Consider the following 18,992-nt stretch of genomic DNA (forward strand, 5'->3'; position numbering starts at 1 on the left):
CTATATGTTTACCAATGTCTTTGCTCACCATTCCTTCTTAAACTTCAGACTTTGCTTTTGGAATCATTTCCTTCTTCCTGAAATATATGTTTATAAGTTCCTTTACTGAGGGTCTGTGGTGGTAAACTCAGTTTTTGTTTATTTGAAGTGTCTTTTTTTTTTTTTTTGAAAAGGACTTTATTTCACTCTTGTTCTTAAATGATTACACACTTTATGTTGACAGATATTTTCTCAGAGAATAGAGACAGTATTATTCCCTGTCTTCTGGCTTCTAATGTTGCTGTTGAAAAGTCTGCTTTGGTATTGTTTCATAAATAATTTGTCTTTCTTTCTTTCTTTGGTGTTCCACAGGTTCACTATGATATGAGAGTTTGAAAATTTTTTTAAATTATTTATCCTATTTGGTATATATTATGCTTCCTGTATCTTTGGATTCATGTCTTCCATCAGTTCTGGAAAAATTATCTCCCATGATCTTATCAAACTTTGTCTCTCTTTCTACATATATATTCTCTCCCTCTGGGACTGTAATTGGCTATATTAAATTTCATTTATCATTTGTGTCTCAAGTTTTCTTTAATATGTTCCATCTTCTTTGCCTCCTTGCTGCATTCTAGGGAATATCTTCTAATACACACTCCAATTCAGTAATTCTCATGTCAGTTTTATCTGATCTATTGTTTAATCCATCCACATCCACTGGGTTTTTACTCTGAAATAATTTTATTTTTCCTTTCTGAAAGTTTTATTTGGTTATTTCCCAAATCTGTCTAGTCATCTGTCCCTTACTGTTTTCATTTTTTTTTTCTTAAACATTTCATACTCAGCTCATGTCTGAAATCCTTGGAAGCTATATCTGCTGTTCGCGACTTTGTTGACTCTCAGTCATGCAGGCTTATTCCTTGTGTTCTGGTGGTCACTGATGATGACATCACGTTTGGCCAAGGTTAATCTGTAAGAGTGGGGTCTAAACTGGGCATGCTTTCCTCCAGAAAGGATCTGTGTTTTTGTCGGGAGCCGGGACAACAGACCTCAAGCACTTTAGCCCCTGAGCTAATGCAGAAGTCTGAGGTTCCGCTCCACTCCCTCCCTTGCCACAGACTCATTCAAGCCTTAGTTTTCTGATTGTGGATGCTGATATCAGCATTTGCCTTCAGGGAAAACTGTCTTTGATTCCTTTAAACTCTCAGCTCCCCACTCTAATCAGGTTTCAGTTCTCGGGTTCATTTGGTTTTTGCATTTTTGTTCTGTTTTGCCCTTAGAGATTTCCTTTAGCTCCCATGAACCCAACAGTGCATTAAAAAGTATCTTTTATTCCAGAATCTAGAGGTTTTGTTTGTTTGTTTGTTGCAAGAGGACCTTCAGAGTGTCTAGTCCACCACATTGCTGAAAATGAAGTAAGTCAGGAGTACAGTTTTTACCCTGTAGATAATGAAAAGCCATTAAAGGCTGTTTTGAGGATTTGTGTGCTATACAGATGGCTGTGGAGACTATGTGGAAGATAGACAGGAGTGAGATTTAGGCAAAGAGATCACTGACAAAGGTGTTCTAACAGTGCAGGTAACAGATGACAAGAGCCCACACAGTAGGGGCAGAGATAACAGTTAAGATATGATCATCATAGAACTGTCACAATTTAGTGATTGAATATTTCTGAATAATCAATCTTTTCCCAAGTTTTCCTAAGATTATCATAGAACTGACGCAATTTAGTGATTGAATATTTCTGAATAATCAATCTTTTCCCAAGTTTATGGGTAGCAAAGGATTGGTAACTATTAGTATCAAAGTATTAAGTGCTCCTTTCTGGGTTTTTCTTTTCTAAATTAATTGAGTCAAATACCTCCAGGAAGCAAAACACCTTTTTAAATCCATATTTATTCAAAACATTTGACCTTGGCATGAGCCACAACTCAGCTATCAAGATTTGTAACTGCTGTAGCCCTTTGCTTATCTTGTCTCAAGGCCACACTGCATGCTGGTCCAAAAGAAACACCTGCTACAGAACTCTAAGGCACTTTCAGAGTGCCTTCGCAGTACAACAGTGCTATCATATTACACACGAGGTCATTCACTATCTACTTCATCCAGTCCTCTAAAGTGCCCATGTACCCTGTTTACAGAAGGTAGTAACAGGAAGAGGGAAAATCAAGCACCACTATTTCCATTTTGTTAAAACTGCTAACTTCAGGGAAACAAAACTGTAGCTTGAACATGTTAGACACGCTGGACTGTGATCAACAAGAATGGCAAAAAGATTAACTACTAGATTTCTCTCTGAGTTTTATTAAGGGATCAGGCGTGTCTGATGATGACTTACATTCAAGGTTTGTTGTGCTTTTTTGAAATAGTAATAAAATTCTCAGATCTCTGAAATGCACAGCAGACATAACCACCATCCAGAAAGCAGTTAGAATCTTTAATTAGGTGTCTCAAGGAAAGAGAGACTGATTAAAGAAACAGGAAATACAATCGTCTAAGTTCGAATTCAGTTATTTTAGTGTCCTGATATTCAATATTTCCAGAACAAATACAGAACTTTCAATGTATGTCTCACAGGCACCTCAAGTGTAACATATCCAAAATGTAACTCTTAATATATCCTCAAACCTGTTCTCTCCTGTCCTGCCCTTCTCAGTAAATGGCACCCAAAGGCAGAAAACTAGTAATCATTTTTGTTTCCATCCTTTTCCTCATGCTGACAACCAACCGTCAGGAGATCCTGAGGGCTGAACTCTAAAATACGTGCCAAACCTGCCCACTTTTCTCCATAGCCACTACCTCCACCCTCAGCCATGGTCACCTGGACAGTCTACAAAGCCTCATCACTGGTCTTTCTGCTTCTGCTTCCTCCCACAATGCATTTCCCCCCAGTTTATATTTAGGTAACTATAAATCAGACGATACCATTCTTCTGCTTCAAATGTTCCCTTTGTACTCAGAATTCAATCCAAAGCTCCCCGTGACTTACGCAGTCCTGTGTGACGTGGCTCCTGCCCACCTTTCTCTGACTTCCTTTCATACCACCCTCCCCTCATTTGCTCCTCCTAGCCTCACTGGTCTCCTCACAATTCTAGGAGCAAGCTGACCAGTTTTTCCCGACACTGGGCCTTTGAAATTGCTATTCCCTCTGCTTGGAATGTTCCTTTCTAGGCTTTTTCATCCTCATCTTACATCCTATCATCTCTTCATAGAGGCTTTCTCCGATGACCCTAACTAAAGTTAAGACTCTCATTCACTTTACTGAAGCTGCCTGTTTACTTCCTTCACAGCGTGTTTTACACTCTATAATTATCTTATTTGTTCATTGTCAATCACCTTCACCAGAAAAGCAGCTCTCTGAGGGCAGACAGGGCCTGCCTGGCTCACTGCCAAATCTCCATGCCTACCACAGCGCCTGACACACAGTGGAAACCCAGTAAGTATCTGCTGGATTTAAACCAAATTTCTTAAGCCTCCCTTCTAGAATTTTACTATTACTTAGCAATTAGTATCTACTCGTTAATAGTTATTTCAGTTTATGCTTATGAAAAGTTGGACAGTCTCTGAGTTTTGACTCTAATTTAGAGAAGTAGTTTACTAAGTTGGTATGTGCTCTAGAGAGCACATACCATTACAAACAATAAAAATAACAGCAACACTCCTTATTAGTATCAAAATTAACAAAATATGTGGCTCTATTGAATAGAATTCTGTTTCAATAAAGAATCAATACTGAGTATTCCTCCCTCTATATCTATTTCATTCCACATTTACCCTGAGCACATCCCCAAGCTTCTGCTCTTTTCTCTTCAATATCTTACCAATTCTGACTCATCCATTATTGAATTCAATAAAGATTAATTGAGAGCCTACTATGTGCTGGGCATTGTGCTAGAAACTGGGGTTACAAGGGTGAAAGGATGATGAGTGAAGTGCTAACAGACATAGTCTTCCTCCCCACAAGTCCCACACATACCGAGTCCCCAAGGCCCCTTCCCCAAGCACAGTCACCTAAATATGAAGCTGCCATTGCCCAGCAGGAAGTTTCATGGTGAGTCTGGAGATGAAAGACTTGAATTGAAAACAAACAAAAGCCAGATTAACTTGTAACAGAGGGAATCTGGGGAGAATATTGGTTTAGCTTGTTTTCCCCCCTCCTCCCAAGCATCTACCTGAGACTAAAGATCTTCTGAGAGGGGAGATAAACAGAAGAAGCAAGAGTTAGGTACTGGAGAGGGAGCTCTTGCATCCTGAGCCTGTCCAGGGTCGTCTTGGGAGTTGGGGAAACCAAGGAAGGGCCAGTCATCCATCTATCCAACAAGCACCTACCATTAGCTAGCTCTTTTTGGAACTGAGCATTCAGCAATGAACAAAACAGAGAAAAATTCTTTCCCTGCTTTCACTCTAAGGGTGAAGAGGATTTCTGTTTGTTTCCCAGGTGGAGCCTGGAAAAGTAAGCAACATTTTGGAATGCCCACCCATCTTCACCTCACACCAGCAGAAGAGGATGGAAGCAGAAGAACAGAAATGCAAGTAGCGGGTCTGGGAAGAGGGCATCTGAGTCAGCCACTCAGAATCTCCCACTGCGTGAGAGGTTATATGCTCTGCCATCGGGAAATTTAAGATTATCTTGAATTACCAAAAAAAAAAAAAATACAGCTACTCCTTTTGGCACACTTGACGTCATGGCTTGAAAATATGCCGGCGACTCAAGCACGAGTTAAGATGCCACCTCTGCCTTTGAGGGCTCTTCCATCTCTCTGACAGCCCCTTGTCTTTCTTCACCGCTAAGATAGCCCCTCGGCACTCTCTCTGCCCTCCAGACCCTCCTCCCTCTAAAACTCACTAACTTGAGTAACAACATCTAGGAAACGGGGGTGGGGGGGGCGTGGGGGAGGATCGTCCATGCTGTGTCTCTGGGTTCCTGCCACACCACAGACAGATCCTGCTTTCAGACCAGATTTGAAATGATATGAAAGGAAAAGCTACATAAATAATATCTGGACCAACACCAATGCCCACATGCATTCCCTCTCTAAATCCATGAACATTATTTTAAATTGTATGTGCTTCCTCCTTTTAAATAGACTTTTTTAAAGCTAATATAACTATCAAGTGTCAATGAGGGATGAGGGAAATCCCACAAATTTTCAGAAGGTAACTGCTGGTAGCGAACCTCACTGGTGAACTTGGAGCACACACGTTATGCTGCTCTTCTTTTAAAAAACTGTGATGCAGGGAGATCAGCTCGGTGCTTTGTGACCACCTAGAGGGGTGGGGTAGGGAGGGTGGGAGGGAGACGCAAGAGGGAGGAGATATGGGGATACATGTATATGTATAGCTGATTCACTTTGTTATAAAGCATAAACTAACACACTATTGTAAAGCAATTATACTCCAATAAAGATGTTAAAAAAAAAACTGTGATGAATCTTCTCTGAAGACACTTTTAAAAGCATATGCAAAAAATACAGAAAGAGCAAGAGGATGACGATACTCAATTTAGGGGCATTTCAAATGATACTTTTTTAGCCAACAATTATTTAGTGGAGCACTTACTATGGACTAAGCACTGGATCAGAGGCAGAGCACACAAGACACAGACCTTCTCTCAAAAAAAAAAAAATCATAGTCTAGTTGGTTTGATGACAGAGGAAATAATGGGTAGTGACAATACAGCAGAATCAGCGCGGATCTGGAGCACACGCAGAGTGCCATGAGATCCCGGATGAGGAGCAATAACCCTGCCTCCAGCACGTCAGAAAAGGCTTCCTGGGAGAAGCCACATCTTAGCTGAACCCCAAGGATTCATATGAATAGGAATGGAGAACAGAGGAATGAGCATATGCAAAGTGTGAGAGAACACAGCCTTTACGGCAGCCTTTACGGCAAGTGGTTCAGCATCCATAGCTAGACCACTGCGTGTGATGGAGGAGGAAGGAGGTGAAAGGTAGACTGGAGAGGAGAGCAGAGGCCAATGCCAGAAGGAGCTTATCCGCCAGGCTAAGGCGTTAGACTTCATCCTAAGGGGAGCTCCTCAGCACTCTGACCACATCAGAGTTGCATTTTAGAAATGTTCTTAGTCTCTAGTTCTGTTCTGACCCCTGACTGCTCTTCCTAACTTGCCCTCCTCCAATCCTTTCTTTACACCGCATCCGCAGTCGTCTTCCTAAAGCAAGGATCTGGTTATATCATGTCCTTGCTTAAAACACTTCAAAGGCTCCCCATCGTTCTCCAGACACAACTGAAACTCCTCAGCATGGCTTATAAGGAGACCGGGCACACATGCCGGTCTTAGTCTGTTAGGGCTGCTGTAACAAAGTACCACAGACTGGGGAGATTATAAACAACAGCAATTTCTTTCTCACAGTTCTGGAGGCTGAAGTCTGAGATCAAGGTGCCAGCATAGTCGGGTTCTGGTGAAGGTGCTCTTCCTGGTAACAGGCTGCTGACTTCTCACTGTGTACTCAGCCGGTGGAAGGGGCTGGGGAGCTCTGTGAGGTCTTTTGTATTGTATAAGATCAACAATTCCATTCACCTCCATCCTCGTGACATAATTACCTCCCAAAGGCCAAAGTCGTTTTAGAGGAAACGACTAAAATAAAGTCGGGAGACCAGAAGGAAGAGCCCTCAGGCACATACCACTCAACATCAACACAGATCCCAACAGGAAGAAACGTACCTTGAATCTTCCACAGGAAGTGACACCACTTTACTAGAGTCAGCAGGAGGAAGAAAGAATTTCTCCTTGCCTGGCAGCAGCTCAGCCAGTGAGAGACTGTCACAACTCAGCCAATGAAAAGCCACTACACTTTGAACTTCCAGTTTCCTCCAATGCACTTTTTGTTTGTAACAGTCCCTCCCAACTTCCCCTTCCCCTCTATAAAAGAGTTTCCTCTGCTTTGCTTTACTAGACTTGCATATGGCTTGTCCAAATTGCATGTTGCATGTCCAAATTGCATGTTGCATGTCCAAATTGCAGTTCTTTGCTTTCTTGACTAACTTGCTTTGCCAATAAAATAACCAGCTGTTTTACTGCTTTAGGTTAACACTCCTAATACCATCAACTTGGACATTAGGTTTTCAACATATGACTGGGGATGGACACAAACATTCAGACCATAGCAAGACCACCTCGCCCAGGAAGCTCTGGATTTACATCTATTATTCTGGCATAATTATTAGTTGTGCCTCCTTTCACTCTCAAAAGTATCCTGGTTTGGACAAAAAAATTATATGGTCACCTTTATTGATAAGACTCTGCTTACCTCTCTGGTTTCATCTGGCACCTCTCCTATCATCCACTTAATCCTAAGGCCCTCCTAAATTTATTTCAGTTCTTTAAACCTGCCCAGCTTCCTCTTACCCCATCCTACATAAAGGCAGGGATCTTGTCATCACTGGATATCCAGCAGTTAGCACAGTGCCTGGCACATAGTAGGTATTCAGTAAATAGCTGTAGGATGCATAATTTGCTCACTCTTGGAAATAGATATATAGCCATTTGTTTCACTCAAATAAAGTCAAATTGGGACTTATACACCTGAGATGTCACAGTCATTTGATGAAGAACTTGTCACCTTAGTTTACATTGAGCTTGATTCTCCTAATTTGAAATGTCTAAGGGTTATATCATATTTTTTATAATACACACACTCATTAGTAACATAGAAAAAGATTTAGGTGGGATGGCTTCTTGACCTAAAATGCATAAATAATTCAAAAGTCAGTATCTCTTTTAATCATCAAAATGATGAAAAAAGTTGGCTACTGCATGGCAAATAAAAGGTGGCATCTTTAAATGTAGTTACCATCCTTCTAGTCTTTTAATTATTTAACTGACTTCTGCAAATGATTGTGGCTTTGCCCTATTTATTTCAAGAAAAACCCATTTAATAGTTTCATTTATGTCTGTTTTTCACACACAAATCATGTTTTCCATATTTTTGAAGTAAAAAAGTGGGAACAATTAAATTTAAGAAAAGATTTTAACTGGATTTCTTCACCAACCATATAATACACAGTTACTATGTTGATAACCTCTCAAATTTCTGTAGTCAGTTCTCTAATTAAAAACATGCTTTGCAATGCTCTGATGACTGATAGAAAGATACTTTCAGGGAAATGCGAAAGCATATAGCAACTGCCCTCAAAATGGAAGCCATTAATGTAATGCACCCAACTCATGAGCACCTGCTTGAACAGCATCATACACACCTAGAAGTGGCAAAGAGCAGAGCTCAAAGTCAGAGCTAAGGCAGTGGCAGAGTCACTATGGTACCTGTGGGTGGTCTGCAGAACCCCTGGATCAAACAATCCTCTTACTAAATCAAATAGACACATAAGTAATATAGCACATCAGATGATAAGTGTTACAGGGAAAATAAAGCAGGGAAGAGAGAGGGAGCGCCAGGGGAAGTGATGAAGTGCCAATTTGTAATACTGTGTTCAGGAAAGCCTCCCTAGGCTGTAACATTTCAGCAGGACCTGAAAAGAGTGACAGTGAGAGCCAGAGAGTGAGAGAGAGAACACCATGTGTGTGGGACTCAGAAGTGGCCTTCAGAAAAAAGGCACTTCCTTGGCATGCTGTAAAAGGAAGTTTAAAGGCTCCAGGAGATGGGACCATTGGAACGATCCTATTATTATGTACAGCATGCTCAGATACCTTCTAATTGCCTTGGAATATACGCTCTTCACCAACGCGCTAAAAAATGTATTGTGATGGGGCACAAGCGTTATTGAAGAGCCTGTAGTGCTTGTCATCTGTGGGCTAGAGATGACCATAGGGATGATACAGTGGGACTGGGTTCTCTGATCTCAGTGGGAATAATGGCGTCCCGGAGTGGTAATAGCCAGATGCTACCGCTTAACTCGTAGAGACAAGCTAGGCACGACAACCATAGTAGACACAGGGATGCAATGACATCAGTTTTTTGTTTGTTTGATGTTTTTTACTTTTAGGGATGTATAGTAATGGTTAACGAATCACAAGATGGATACAAAATAGGTGGGCAGCCTACTAAGTGTTGCTTGATATATATAGGTGGAAAACCTAATTAGTGTCATCATGGGAGGAGTCACGGCCTCTTACTCAATTCCTAAACTGAAGCCAGTTCACAGAGCCAGAACCTCCTGATTAAGGGGAAGGTCAGATCCCTTTGAGAAAGAATCCTGAAATGCCCACCACAGGTATATATGGTAAATCTTCCCCTAAGCCTTCCCTAGAGGACGTGAAGCCATTTACAACAATGACTGTCCTTGGAAAGGGAAATACACAGAATTTTCTGGTCTTGTTAGATACTGGCTCTTAACTGACACTAATCTCTGGAGATCCAACAATGCCATTATCCTCTACTAAGTGGGGATTTATGGAAATCAGGTGGCACATGAAGTCTCTGCCTAGGCTCCAAGTCACAATGGGTCCAGTAAAACCACAGACCTACCTCTAGTTATTTCCACGGTCTCAGAATGTATAATGGGAATAGATACACTTAGTAACTGGCAGAATCCCCACATTAGTTCCACAACCCATGGAGTTCAGGCTATTACGTTTAGAAGGACTAGGTAGAAACCCCTAGAATTAATTACACCTCCTCACTCCAAAAAATATTTTTGGGGAAACTGCAGACATTAGCGCTACCATCAAAGACTTGAAAGTTGTAGGGGTGGTGATTCTTGTTTTTCTGAAGAGCCAGATGGTTTGTGGAGAATGACCAGAGATTATTGCAAATATAATCAGGTGGTGATCAGCCAGTAACAGCTGCAATTCCAGCTGTGGTATCTTTACTAGAGCAAATCAACACAGCCCCTGGCATCTAATGTCCAGTTATTGGTCTAGATATGTTCCTTTAAAAATCTCTATTAATAAAGATAGTTAGAATCAGGCTTCGTGTGGCAGGGACACAGTAAACCTTTACTGTCTTGCCTCACAGTGTCTTTTAACAGAGACCAGACAGACCTGGATTTTCTTGATATCCCATAGAACATCACACTGGTCCATTGCATTGATGACACAATGCTAACTGGACTTATTAAGCAGGAAGTAACAAACCCTCTTGGTGCTACATGCATGCAGAAGGTGGGAGATAAACCCTAGGAAAGTTCTAGGGCTGCCACATCTGTGGAGTTTTCAGAGTATTCAATGGTCTGGAATGTGTCAGGATACCCCCTTGGAAGTGAGAGACAAGCTGCTGCCCCTCGAACTGTCCAACACAAAGAAAAAAAAACACAGTAACATGGGTGTCTTGGAATTTTGGAGGCAACGTATACCACATTTGGGTGTGATGCTCTGACCATTTCCTGCCATTTTTTAGTGGAGATCAAAGCAAGAAAAGGTTCTGCAACAGGCCCAGGCCACTGTATAAGCTGCCCTACCAGGTGGACCTTATAACCTAGAACCAGTGCTAGTGCCCAAGGCAGAGAAAGATGTTAAGCAGAGTCTCTCATGAGCCCCAATAGGAAAATCACAAAGCTGACCTCTAGGGCTTTGGAGTAAAGCCATGTCTTCTTTTGCCTACACCACAGGACACCAAATGACTACGTGCCCATCATGTAATGGGTGTTATCTGATCCACAGAACACACAGCAGCATTGTATTGTAAAATCAAACGGAATAGATGAGACCAGACCAAGCCAGAAGGCCCATGTAAACTATTCAAGCAGATGTCTCAGACTCCATGGAACCTGCTCCCATTCTTTTACTGCTTCCCCTTCAACTTACACCTATAGCTCCATGGAGAACTGCCAGTTAAGAGAGAAAAGTATAGGACCGGTTTACAGGTATATCTGCAAGGAATGCTGGCACTAGCCAGAAGTGGTTAACTGCTAAATCAGAGCCTCACTCAGAAGGGCCCTAAAAGACAGTAGGAAAATCTTCCTAGTAGACAGAATTGCAAACAGATGCACACTTCACATGGAAGGCAAGATGCAATCCATGGCTGATGGGTGCTATCAGGGACTTGGAAAGAATAAGATTGGAACACTGGTGACGAAGAAATATGTGGATGAACCTTCAGGATGTATGTGCACACTGTGTGAAGATGTTCATGTCCTATATAAATGGTTGCCAGAAGACATTTCACTGCAGAAGAGGTTCTCAAAAATCAGATGGGCAAGATGCTCTGTTTAATGGATGTCAACCATCCTCTTTCCTTAGTCACTCTCGTGGTTATACAACGGGCTTTTGCAGTGTGGCAGGGGTGGAGACTATGCAGGGGCTACCACAACTTCTGAAATGCCCAACCTGCTAAGAGTAGAGGTTAATGCTACACCCCTAGCATGGCACCATTTCCAGGGAAAACAGCAAATTAATTACCTGGTGTCAGGTTGATTATATTGGACTCCTCCATTATAAAGGGAGTAGTACTTTGTCTTCATAGGGAGACACACATATTCCGGGTGCAGATTTGTCTTCCCTGCCTGCAGCCCTTCTGCCAGCACCATTAGTGAACATACAGAATACCTTATCTACTTTCACATCATCTCACAAACAACCCTACACAAACTATTCCAGAGTATAAAGAAAGAGCAAACACCTTCCAAATCTTTTTATGAGTCTGGCAACATCTCAGTATCAAAACATAACAAAGAAAATATGAGAAAAGACAGTCCTGGTTAATTTCACTCGTAGATACAGATGCAAAACTCCTAAATATAACATTAGCAAATCAAACCCAGCAATATATATAAAAGATAATATATCATCACCAAATTGAGTTTATTCCAGAAATTCAAGGTTGTTTTAATATTTGGAAATCAACTAACCTACAAAATTAACAGCTTAAGGGAGAAAAACCTATAACCATCAATATAGATATTAAAAATGGATAAAATTCAACATATTGATGTATTCATGATAAAACCGTTAACAAATTATAAATTGAGATCTGCAAAAAACATACAGTAAACCCGCCTTAATGGCAAATGTTGAAATCATTCTCTTTAAGATTCAGACCAAATCTAGGAAGGCCACAATCACACTTTCTGTTCAGCACTGCCTGAGTGGTTCTGCCTAGCATGGCAAGGTAAGAAAACAAAATACAAAGTATGGTTTACAAATGTGAAACAAATCTGCCATCATTCACAGATGATATGATTTTCAACATAAGAAATCTAGACAAACCTACAAATAAATTAGGAAAATTGATAAGAGTTAGTTAAGCAAGGTTACTGGTTATAAAATCAATATACAAAAATTAGTTCCAAAAAAAAAAAAATTAGTTCCACTCATTTTCACAATCAACAAACTGCTAGAAAATACAGTTTATAAAATTATATATTTTACAGTAGCAACAAAAAATACATAAAGTACCGAGGACTAAATTTAACAAAAGCTATATAAGAGTTGTATGGGGAAAAAAACTATAAAATATAATACATTGAAGAAGACTTAACTAAACAGAATAATTTGATATCGTAAAGAGGTCACTTCTCCAAATTGATTTAAAGATTGGTAGTGCCAATAAAAACTCTAACAGGTTTTTTTCGAGGAACTTGACAAGTTTTTTGTGGGAAAGCAAAGGGTCAAAAAAAGACAAAACACTAATAAGTGAAAAGTCATCAAGAATTATTATAAAGGTAGAGTAATTAAAACTATCTGTTGGTGCAGGGATAACCAAATAACTTATGGAACAGAATAGAGGGCCCAGAAGCAAATCCATGCATATGTGTAAACTTGCTTTAGGCTATAGATGGTATATTTCAGTTCATCAGGGGAAAGGGCAGACTTTTCAATAAATGATGCTGGGACAGCTGGTTATCCATCTAGAAGTAAAAATGAACTCTTGCTTCAATCATACACAAAACCCAACTCCAGCTGCGTTAAGAGTTGTGGAAAGCAAAACTATAAAAATTTTAGCCTACATATAAATATCTTATGATCTTGAGATAAGAAAGAATTTTTAAAAATCACAAGATACAAAAAAGTACAAACTATAAAGACTAAAATTCTACCTCATTAAAACTGAGAACTTCTGCTACCAGAAAATTACTAGAGCTCATCAATGAATTCAGTAAAGTTGCTGGATACAAAATTAACATACAGAAATCTGTTTCATTTCTATACACTAATAATATACACTAACTATACACTTTCTGAAATATCAGAAAGAGAAATTAAGGAAACAATTCCATTTACTGTTGCATCAAAAAGAATAAAATACCTAGGAATAAACCTATCTAAGGAGGCAAAACACCTGTACTCCGAAAACTATAAGACACTGATGAAAGAAACTGAAGATGACACAAACAAATGGAAAGATATACTGTGTTCTTGGATTGGAAGAGTCAATATTGTTAAAATGACCATACTAGCCAAGGCAATCTACAGATTCAATACAATTCCTATCAAATTACTGATGGCATTTTTTACAGAACTAGAACAAAACATTTTAAAATTTGTTTGAAGACACAAAAGATGAATAGCCAAAATAATCTTGAGAAAGAAGCTGGGCCTTGCTGTTTGAATAGGATTTTGTTAAACATTATTTGATGGAGAATTGTGGCAGACTGTATATTCCAAAGATGACCGTGCTAATACACATCCCATCCCACATGCTTTTCTTTCAATATGCCATTGACAGTTGTCCATGGAGGGGTAGGCATCTACGTACCCTCCCTTTGAACTTTGGCAAGTCTTTTCTATTGCCTTGATAAACTCAATGGGGAGGAAGTTCACAGCATGACTTTGAGATTACTCAGCTCCTGCCTGGTCCTGTCTTTCACAGGATGTTCAACCTTGGAACCCAGCCACCATGCTATGAGGAAGCCCAAACTAACCCATGTGGAGAGATTTACATAAAGAGGTGCATGTGGAGAGAAACTGAGGGCCCCAGCTGACACAGCAAAGCATCAACTACCAGACACATAAGTGAATGAGGCTTCAGATGATTCCTGTCCCCAGCATTTGTGTTCTCAGGCTGAAGCCCAGACATAATGTCACAGAACAGAGACAAGTCATCCCCACTGTGCCCTGTCCTAATTCTTGACCCAGAGAATCCATGAGCAGAATAAATGGTTATTTTGTGCCATAAAAGTTTTAGAGCAATGTGTTACACAGCTGAAGTAACTGGAACAAAGACATTCTAAAGAGAAAGTAATAGAATGTCATAAAGTATTGTGAATACTGGCAGTATTGGGTGATGAGGCCAAAAAAGGTGGGCTGGGACCAGACTATGAAAAGTCTTACATGACAGTATAAAAAAATAGACTTATGGGCAGTGGAGAATTGTTGAAAGTTTTTAAGCTGGAAAATGAAATGCTATGATCTACATTTGCAAGACATCTCTGAGATCAGTGTGAAGGAAAGACTGAAAAAAAGAAAGACTCAAAAGTAGGAAAACCTCCTCCAATTAAGATGAGTCCTAAACAAGTAAAATGGTGGAATCATCCCTCAAGTGACATGTTTTGTGACCTTCTTCCTCTTAAGGGTTGCCTCTGATGCTCATTTATACTCAAATTCACTTGTATTAAAATGCTGGAAGAGAGAAACATGTAACACAAAAACCTGCACAAGGATATGTACAGCAGCTTTATTTATAATTGCCAAAACTTGGACACAACCAAGATGTTCTTCAGTAGGTGAATACATAAATACTCTAGTATATCTTATTCAGCACTAAAAAGAAACGAGCTATTAAGCCATGAAAAGGCAAGGAGGTACCTTAAATGCACATTACTAAGTGAAAGAAGCCAATCTGAAAAGGTTACATACTGCATGATTCTAACTATATGACTTTCTGGAAAAGGCAAAACTATGAAGACAGTTAAAATATCAGTGGTTTCCAGGGGTTAGAGGGGAGGGAGGAATGAATAGGCAGAACACAGAGGATTTTTAGAGCAAAGAAATACTCTGTACAATACTATAATGGTAGATACATGTCTTATACATTTGTCAAAACCCATAAAATGTACTCCACTGAGAATGAACCAAAATGAAAAGTATGGTCTTTGGGTGATTAAAAAAAGTGTTAAAGTAGGTTCACTGATTGCAGCAAACGTACCACTCTGGTGCGGGATGCTGATAGTGGGGAAGCTGTGCTCGTTTGGGGACAAGGGTTATATGGGGAAATCTTGGTACTCTCCTTCAATTTTGCTGTGAACCTAAAACTGCTCTAAAAAATAAAGTCTGTTCAAAAATATTAGGGGGTGGAAATGTTAGGAGATATTAAAATACAAAAACATTTTCCTTACTGTTCTTCTTTCAAACTTCTGGATCTGGATCAGTGTATTGTAACCACTTATAACCAATTATTCATGTGAATAATGCCAACCTTGTACTACAGATATCACCATAACCCACAATTTCTTGTTTTGGGGTCTATTAAAATATCCTCATCATTCTCACAACTGGCTTTATAAGAAAGCCATGAACTATATACATATACATGAACTATATACATATGAACTTGTAATATAAACCTATACTAATAAACTTCAGTTTTAATATTTTGGATATCAGGGTGCTATATAAGGGGAAAATTGAGGTGCATGGTCCAAAGATGAGGGAGAAGATGTAACTCAGAACGTAAGGAGCCAACTCTGTGAAAAGGAAAAGGATGCCTGGATGGATATAAAAGCAAAGATATACAAGGGAATAAAAGCTACTGAGAACGTTTTGTTCTCATCTTGGCAGATCTTTCATCCTATTTTCTGAGAAAATCAAGAGGAAGAATGTATTGAACACTGAGAGTTCATGGAGGATAGATGGGATGGAGTGGCTCGACAGTGGATCAATCAGATCTTGAGCAGCAGTAGAGCCCAGTTGGAATTTGATACCATAATTTATTGGAGGCCAGTTTTGGATAATTTTATACTGTGTCATTCTCTAATGTTAATTACTCAAGAGATGATTAACCAATTTGTGGTATACCATGCATCATGCTTTCTCATATTTTCATCTAATGCTTGTTTCTGAAAAATATCATAATTTAAACTCTTCATCAAAGAGAAGATTAATACAAACGAGAAGGAACTAAAATGAAATTTTCTGCTTTAAAAAAATTTATAAAAGATTTAAGGCTTGTAGTTAATAATTTTTGAAATAACACAATGAAAGAGAAAAAAACATTGAAACAAATGGTAAAATAAGGTTACAGGATCCTGATCCTGTGTGGGTTGAATTTATCCATGCTAACCTGGTCCCTCATGACCAAAGTTAAATTAAAGCCACTGTTGCTATATTTAACAAAATAAAATCTGATGAAAAACAATTCCTGTCCAGTGTTTCTTATTCATGTTTCTGAGTAAAAATTTTATTCTTTACCTAATTTACCTGCATCCCAGAGGTTACAGACATCTGTTTGCCCTTCTGACAACCATGTAGTTGACGAGATAATGGAAGAAGGAATTGTCGGCAAAACTGGCTTTGGATCATCCTCATAAAATAACATCAGGTCCTTATGGAAAACAAGAAAACACACATGAAAGTAGAAAAATAATTAACCCCACTGCTTCAATATGCTACAACAAATGGACAATTTATAGAGATACAATGTGCCTCTATGTGCTAATATCGTCGTAAATACATTTTGACTGAAAGAACTTGCACGTAAGTTATCCACACGTGGGTGTCCACTTAGTGTTGGGTGGTATTCTGCGCTTAAGAATCCCCACTCCCTTTGCAGCAACATGGATGGACCTAGAGAATATTATACTTAGTGAAATCACTTATATATGGAATCTAAAAAATAATGCAAATGAACGTATATTCAAAACAGAAACAGACATATATATAGAAAACAAACTAGTGGTTACCAAAGGGGAGAGGCAAGGGGGAGGGGCAAATTAGGGGTATGGGATTAAGAGATACAAACTACCATGTATAAAATAGATAAACAACAAGGATATATTGTATAGGACAGGGAATTATAGTCATTATCTTGTAGTAACTTTTAATGGAGTGTATCTGTAAAAATACTGAACCACTATGCTAAACACCTGAAATTAACATAATATTGTAAATCAACTATACTTCAATTGAAATAAATAAATAATAAAAAACTATACCTTCCAAGTATAAAAAAAGATTCTCACTCCTTGCTAAAGACACCTAGTACAGACAAGCAATGATTTTGTTTGGGGCATTAACTTTCCTTACCACTCCTTGAGCATCCTTATAACATACTATCTCAGAGGCCAATTATTCTGTTTTATTGGTAATAACAAAGCTACCTGTGTGTATCTTTTATCCATATTTAAAATTTTAAACTTTTTATCACGGAGTAAAAAGTAGACAATAATCCAATCATGTAGGTTAAACAACAATCAACTCACAGCCAGTCTTGTTTTATTTACCACTCATGTGTTTTATTTTGAAGCAAATCTTAGATATATCACTTATTTCAACATGTATCTCTAAACGATAAGAACTCTTTAACAATAATAATTATTTTACACCTGTAAACTTTACAATAATTCCTTAATGTCATCAATTATAAACTGTTCAGATTTTCAATTTAACCTAAGTATCATAAACAGGTTTTTCTACAGCTAGTCTGGAACCGGATCCAAACAAAGTCTACACAGTGGGACTGGTTGACCTGTCTTTCTTCCCCCATGAATGGGTTGACCTGTCTTTCTTCCCCCATGAATGGGTTGACCTGTCTTTCTTCCCCCATGAATGGGTTGACCTGTCTTTCTTCCCCCATGAATGGGGGATAATTTTTTTTGCCGTACTTTATTGAGGTATAATTAACATATAGTAAATGCAAAACCTTAAGTGTAAAGCTCAGTAACTTTTAGCATTATGTGTATATTTACATAACCACATTTCCTTGACTCCAGAAAGTTCCATCAAGCTACTTTCCAGTTGATACCATACCCCCGCCACCAGTAAACAGTATTCTACCTTCTATCACCATCAATAAGTTTGCCTGTTTTTGAACTTCATATAAATGTAATCATACCCTATATATTCTTTTGTATCTGATTCCCACTGCTTAACATAATATTTGTGAGATTCATCCATATTTTGTGTGTATCGGTAGTTTGTTTGTTTTTCTGTAAGAAGTATTCCATTGCATGAAAATATCTCAATTTGTTTATCCACTCTCCTGCATATGGACATTTGGGGTGTTTCCATATTTCAGCTATTATGAATAAAGCTACTATGAATATTCTTGCACAAATCTTTTTGGGGCCAAATGCACTCATTAATCCTGGATATTTACACAGGAGTAGGATGACTAGGTCATAGGATAGGTTTATTTTTAACTTCATTAGAAACTGTCAAACCACTTTCCAAGTGATTTGCCACTTTTCATAATTCAGCTTTTATTCTGAAGTCATTGTAGATTCATATCCAGTTGTAAGAAATAATACAGAGAGATCTCGTGTATCCTTTATCCAGTTTCCCTTAAAGGCAACATCTTGCAAAATTATAGTACAATATCATATCTAGGATATTGACATTGATATGATCGAAATACAGAACATTTCTATCACCATAAGGCTCCTTCCTGATGCCTTTTTATTACCATGCTCTGCTCCCCACAACTACTAATTTATTCTTTATTTCTGTAATTTCGACATTTGAAGAATGTTACATAAATGGAATCATACAGGATGTAACCTTTTGGGATTGGCTTTTTTCACCTGGCATAATTCCCGGAGATTCATCCAAGTTGTTGCATGTATCAGTAACTTGTTCCTTTTTATTGTCAAGTAGTGTCCATGGTATAGATGTATCACAGTTGGTTTAACCTGTTGTAGGCCATCTAGATTGTTTCCAGAATTGTGCTATAATAAAGCTGCTGTGAACACAGTGTACAGTGTATGAAAGTAAGTTTTCATATCTCTGAGATAAATGCCTAACAGTGAAAATGCTGGGTCTTATGGTAGCTACATACTTAGTTTTATAGGAAACTGTCAAACTGTTTTCCAGAGTAGCTGTACAATTTTACATTCCCACCAGTGATACATGAGGGATCCAGTATCTCTGCATGATCACCAGCATTTGGTGTTGTCACTGTTTTTTATTTTAGCTATTTTGATATTTCATATTTCAAAATTAT

The 18,992-nt window shown here is 38.8% G+C and overlaps 1 protein-coding gene across 1 annotated transcript in view; it reads right to left on the reverse strand.

Annotated features, from left to right (window-relative positions):
- ENTHD1 (ENTH domain containing 1) overlaps positions 1-18,992 on the reverse strand; it is a gene marked incomplete at both ends in the record, with an annotated part of 100,015 nt that overhangs the window by 26,027 nt on the left and 54,996 nt on the right. The window contains one exon of the mRNA XM_082850467.1: positions 16,253-16,376. Within this exon, the coding sequence (XP_082706593.1) occupies positions 16,253-16,376 (124 nt within the window). The remainder of the gene's footprint in view (positions 1-16,252; positions 16,377-18,992) is intronic.

Source organism: Leucopleurus acutus, assembly GCF_964270905.1.
Source record: "Leucopleurus acutus genome assembly, chromosome: 11".
Taxonomy (NCBI): Eukaryota; Metazoa; Chordata; class Mammalia; order Artiodactyla; family Delphinidae; genus Leucopleurus; species Leucopleurus acutus.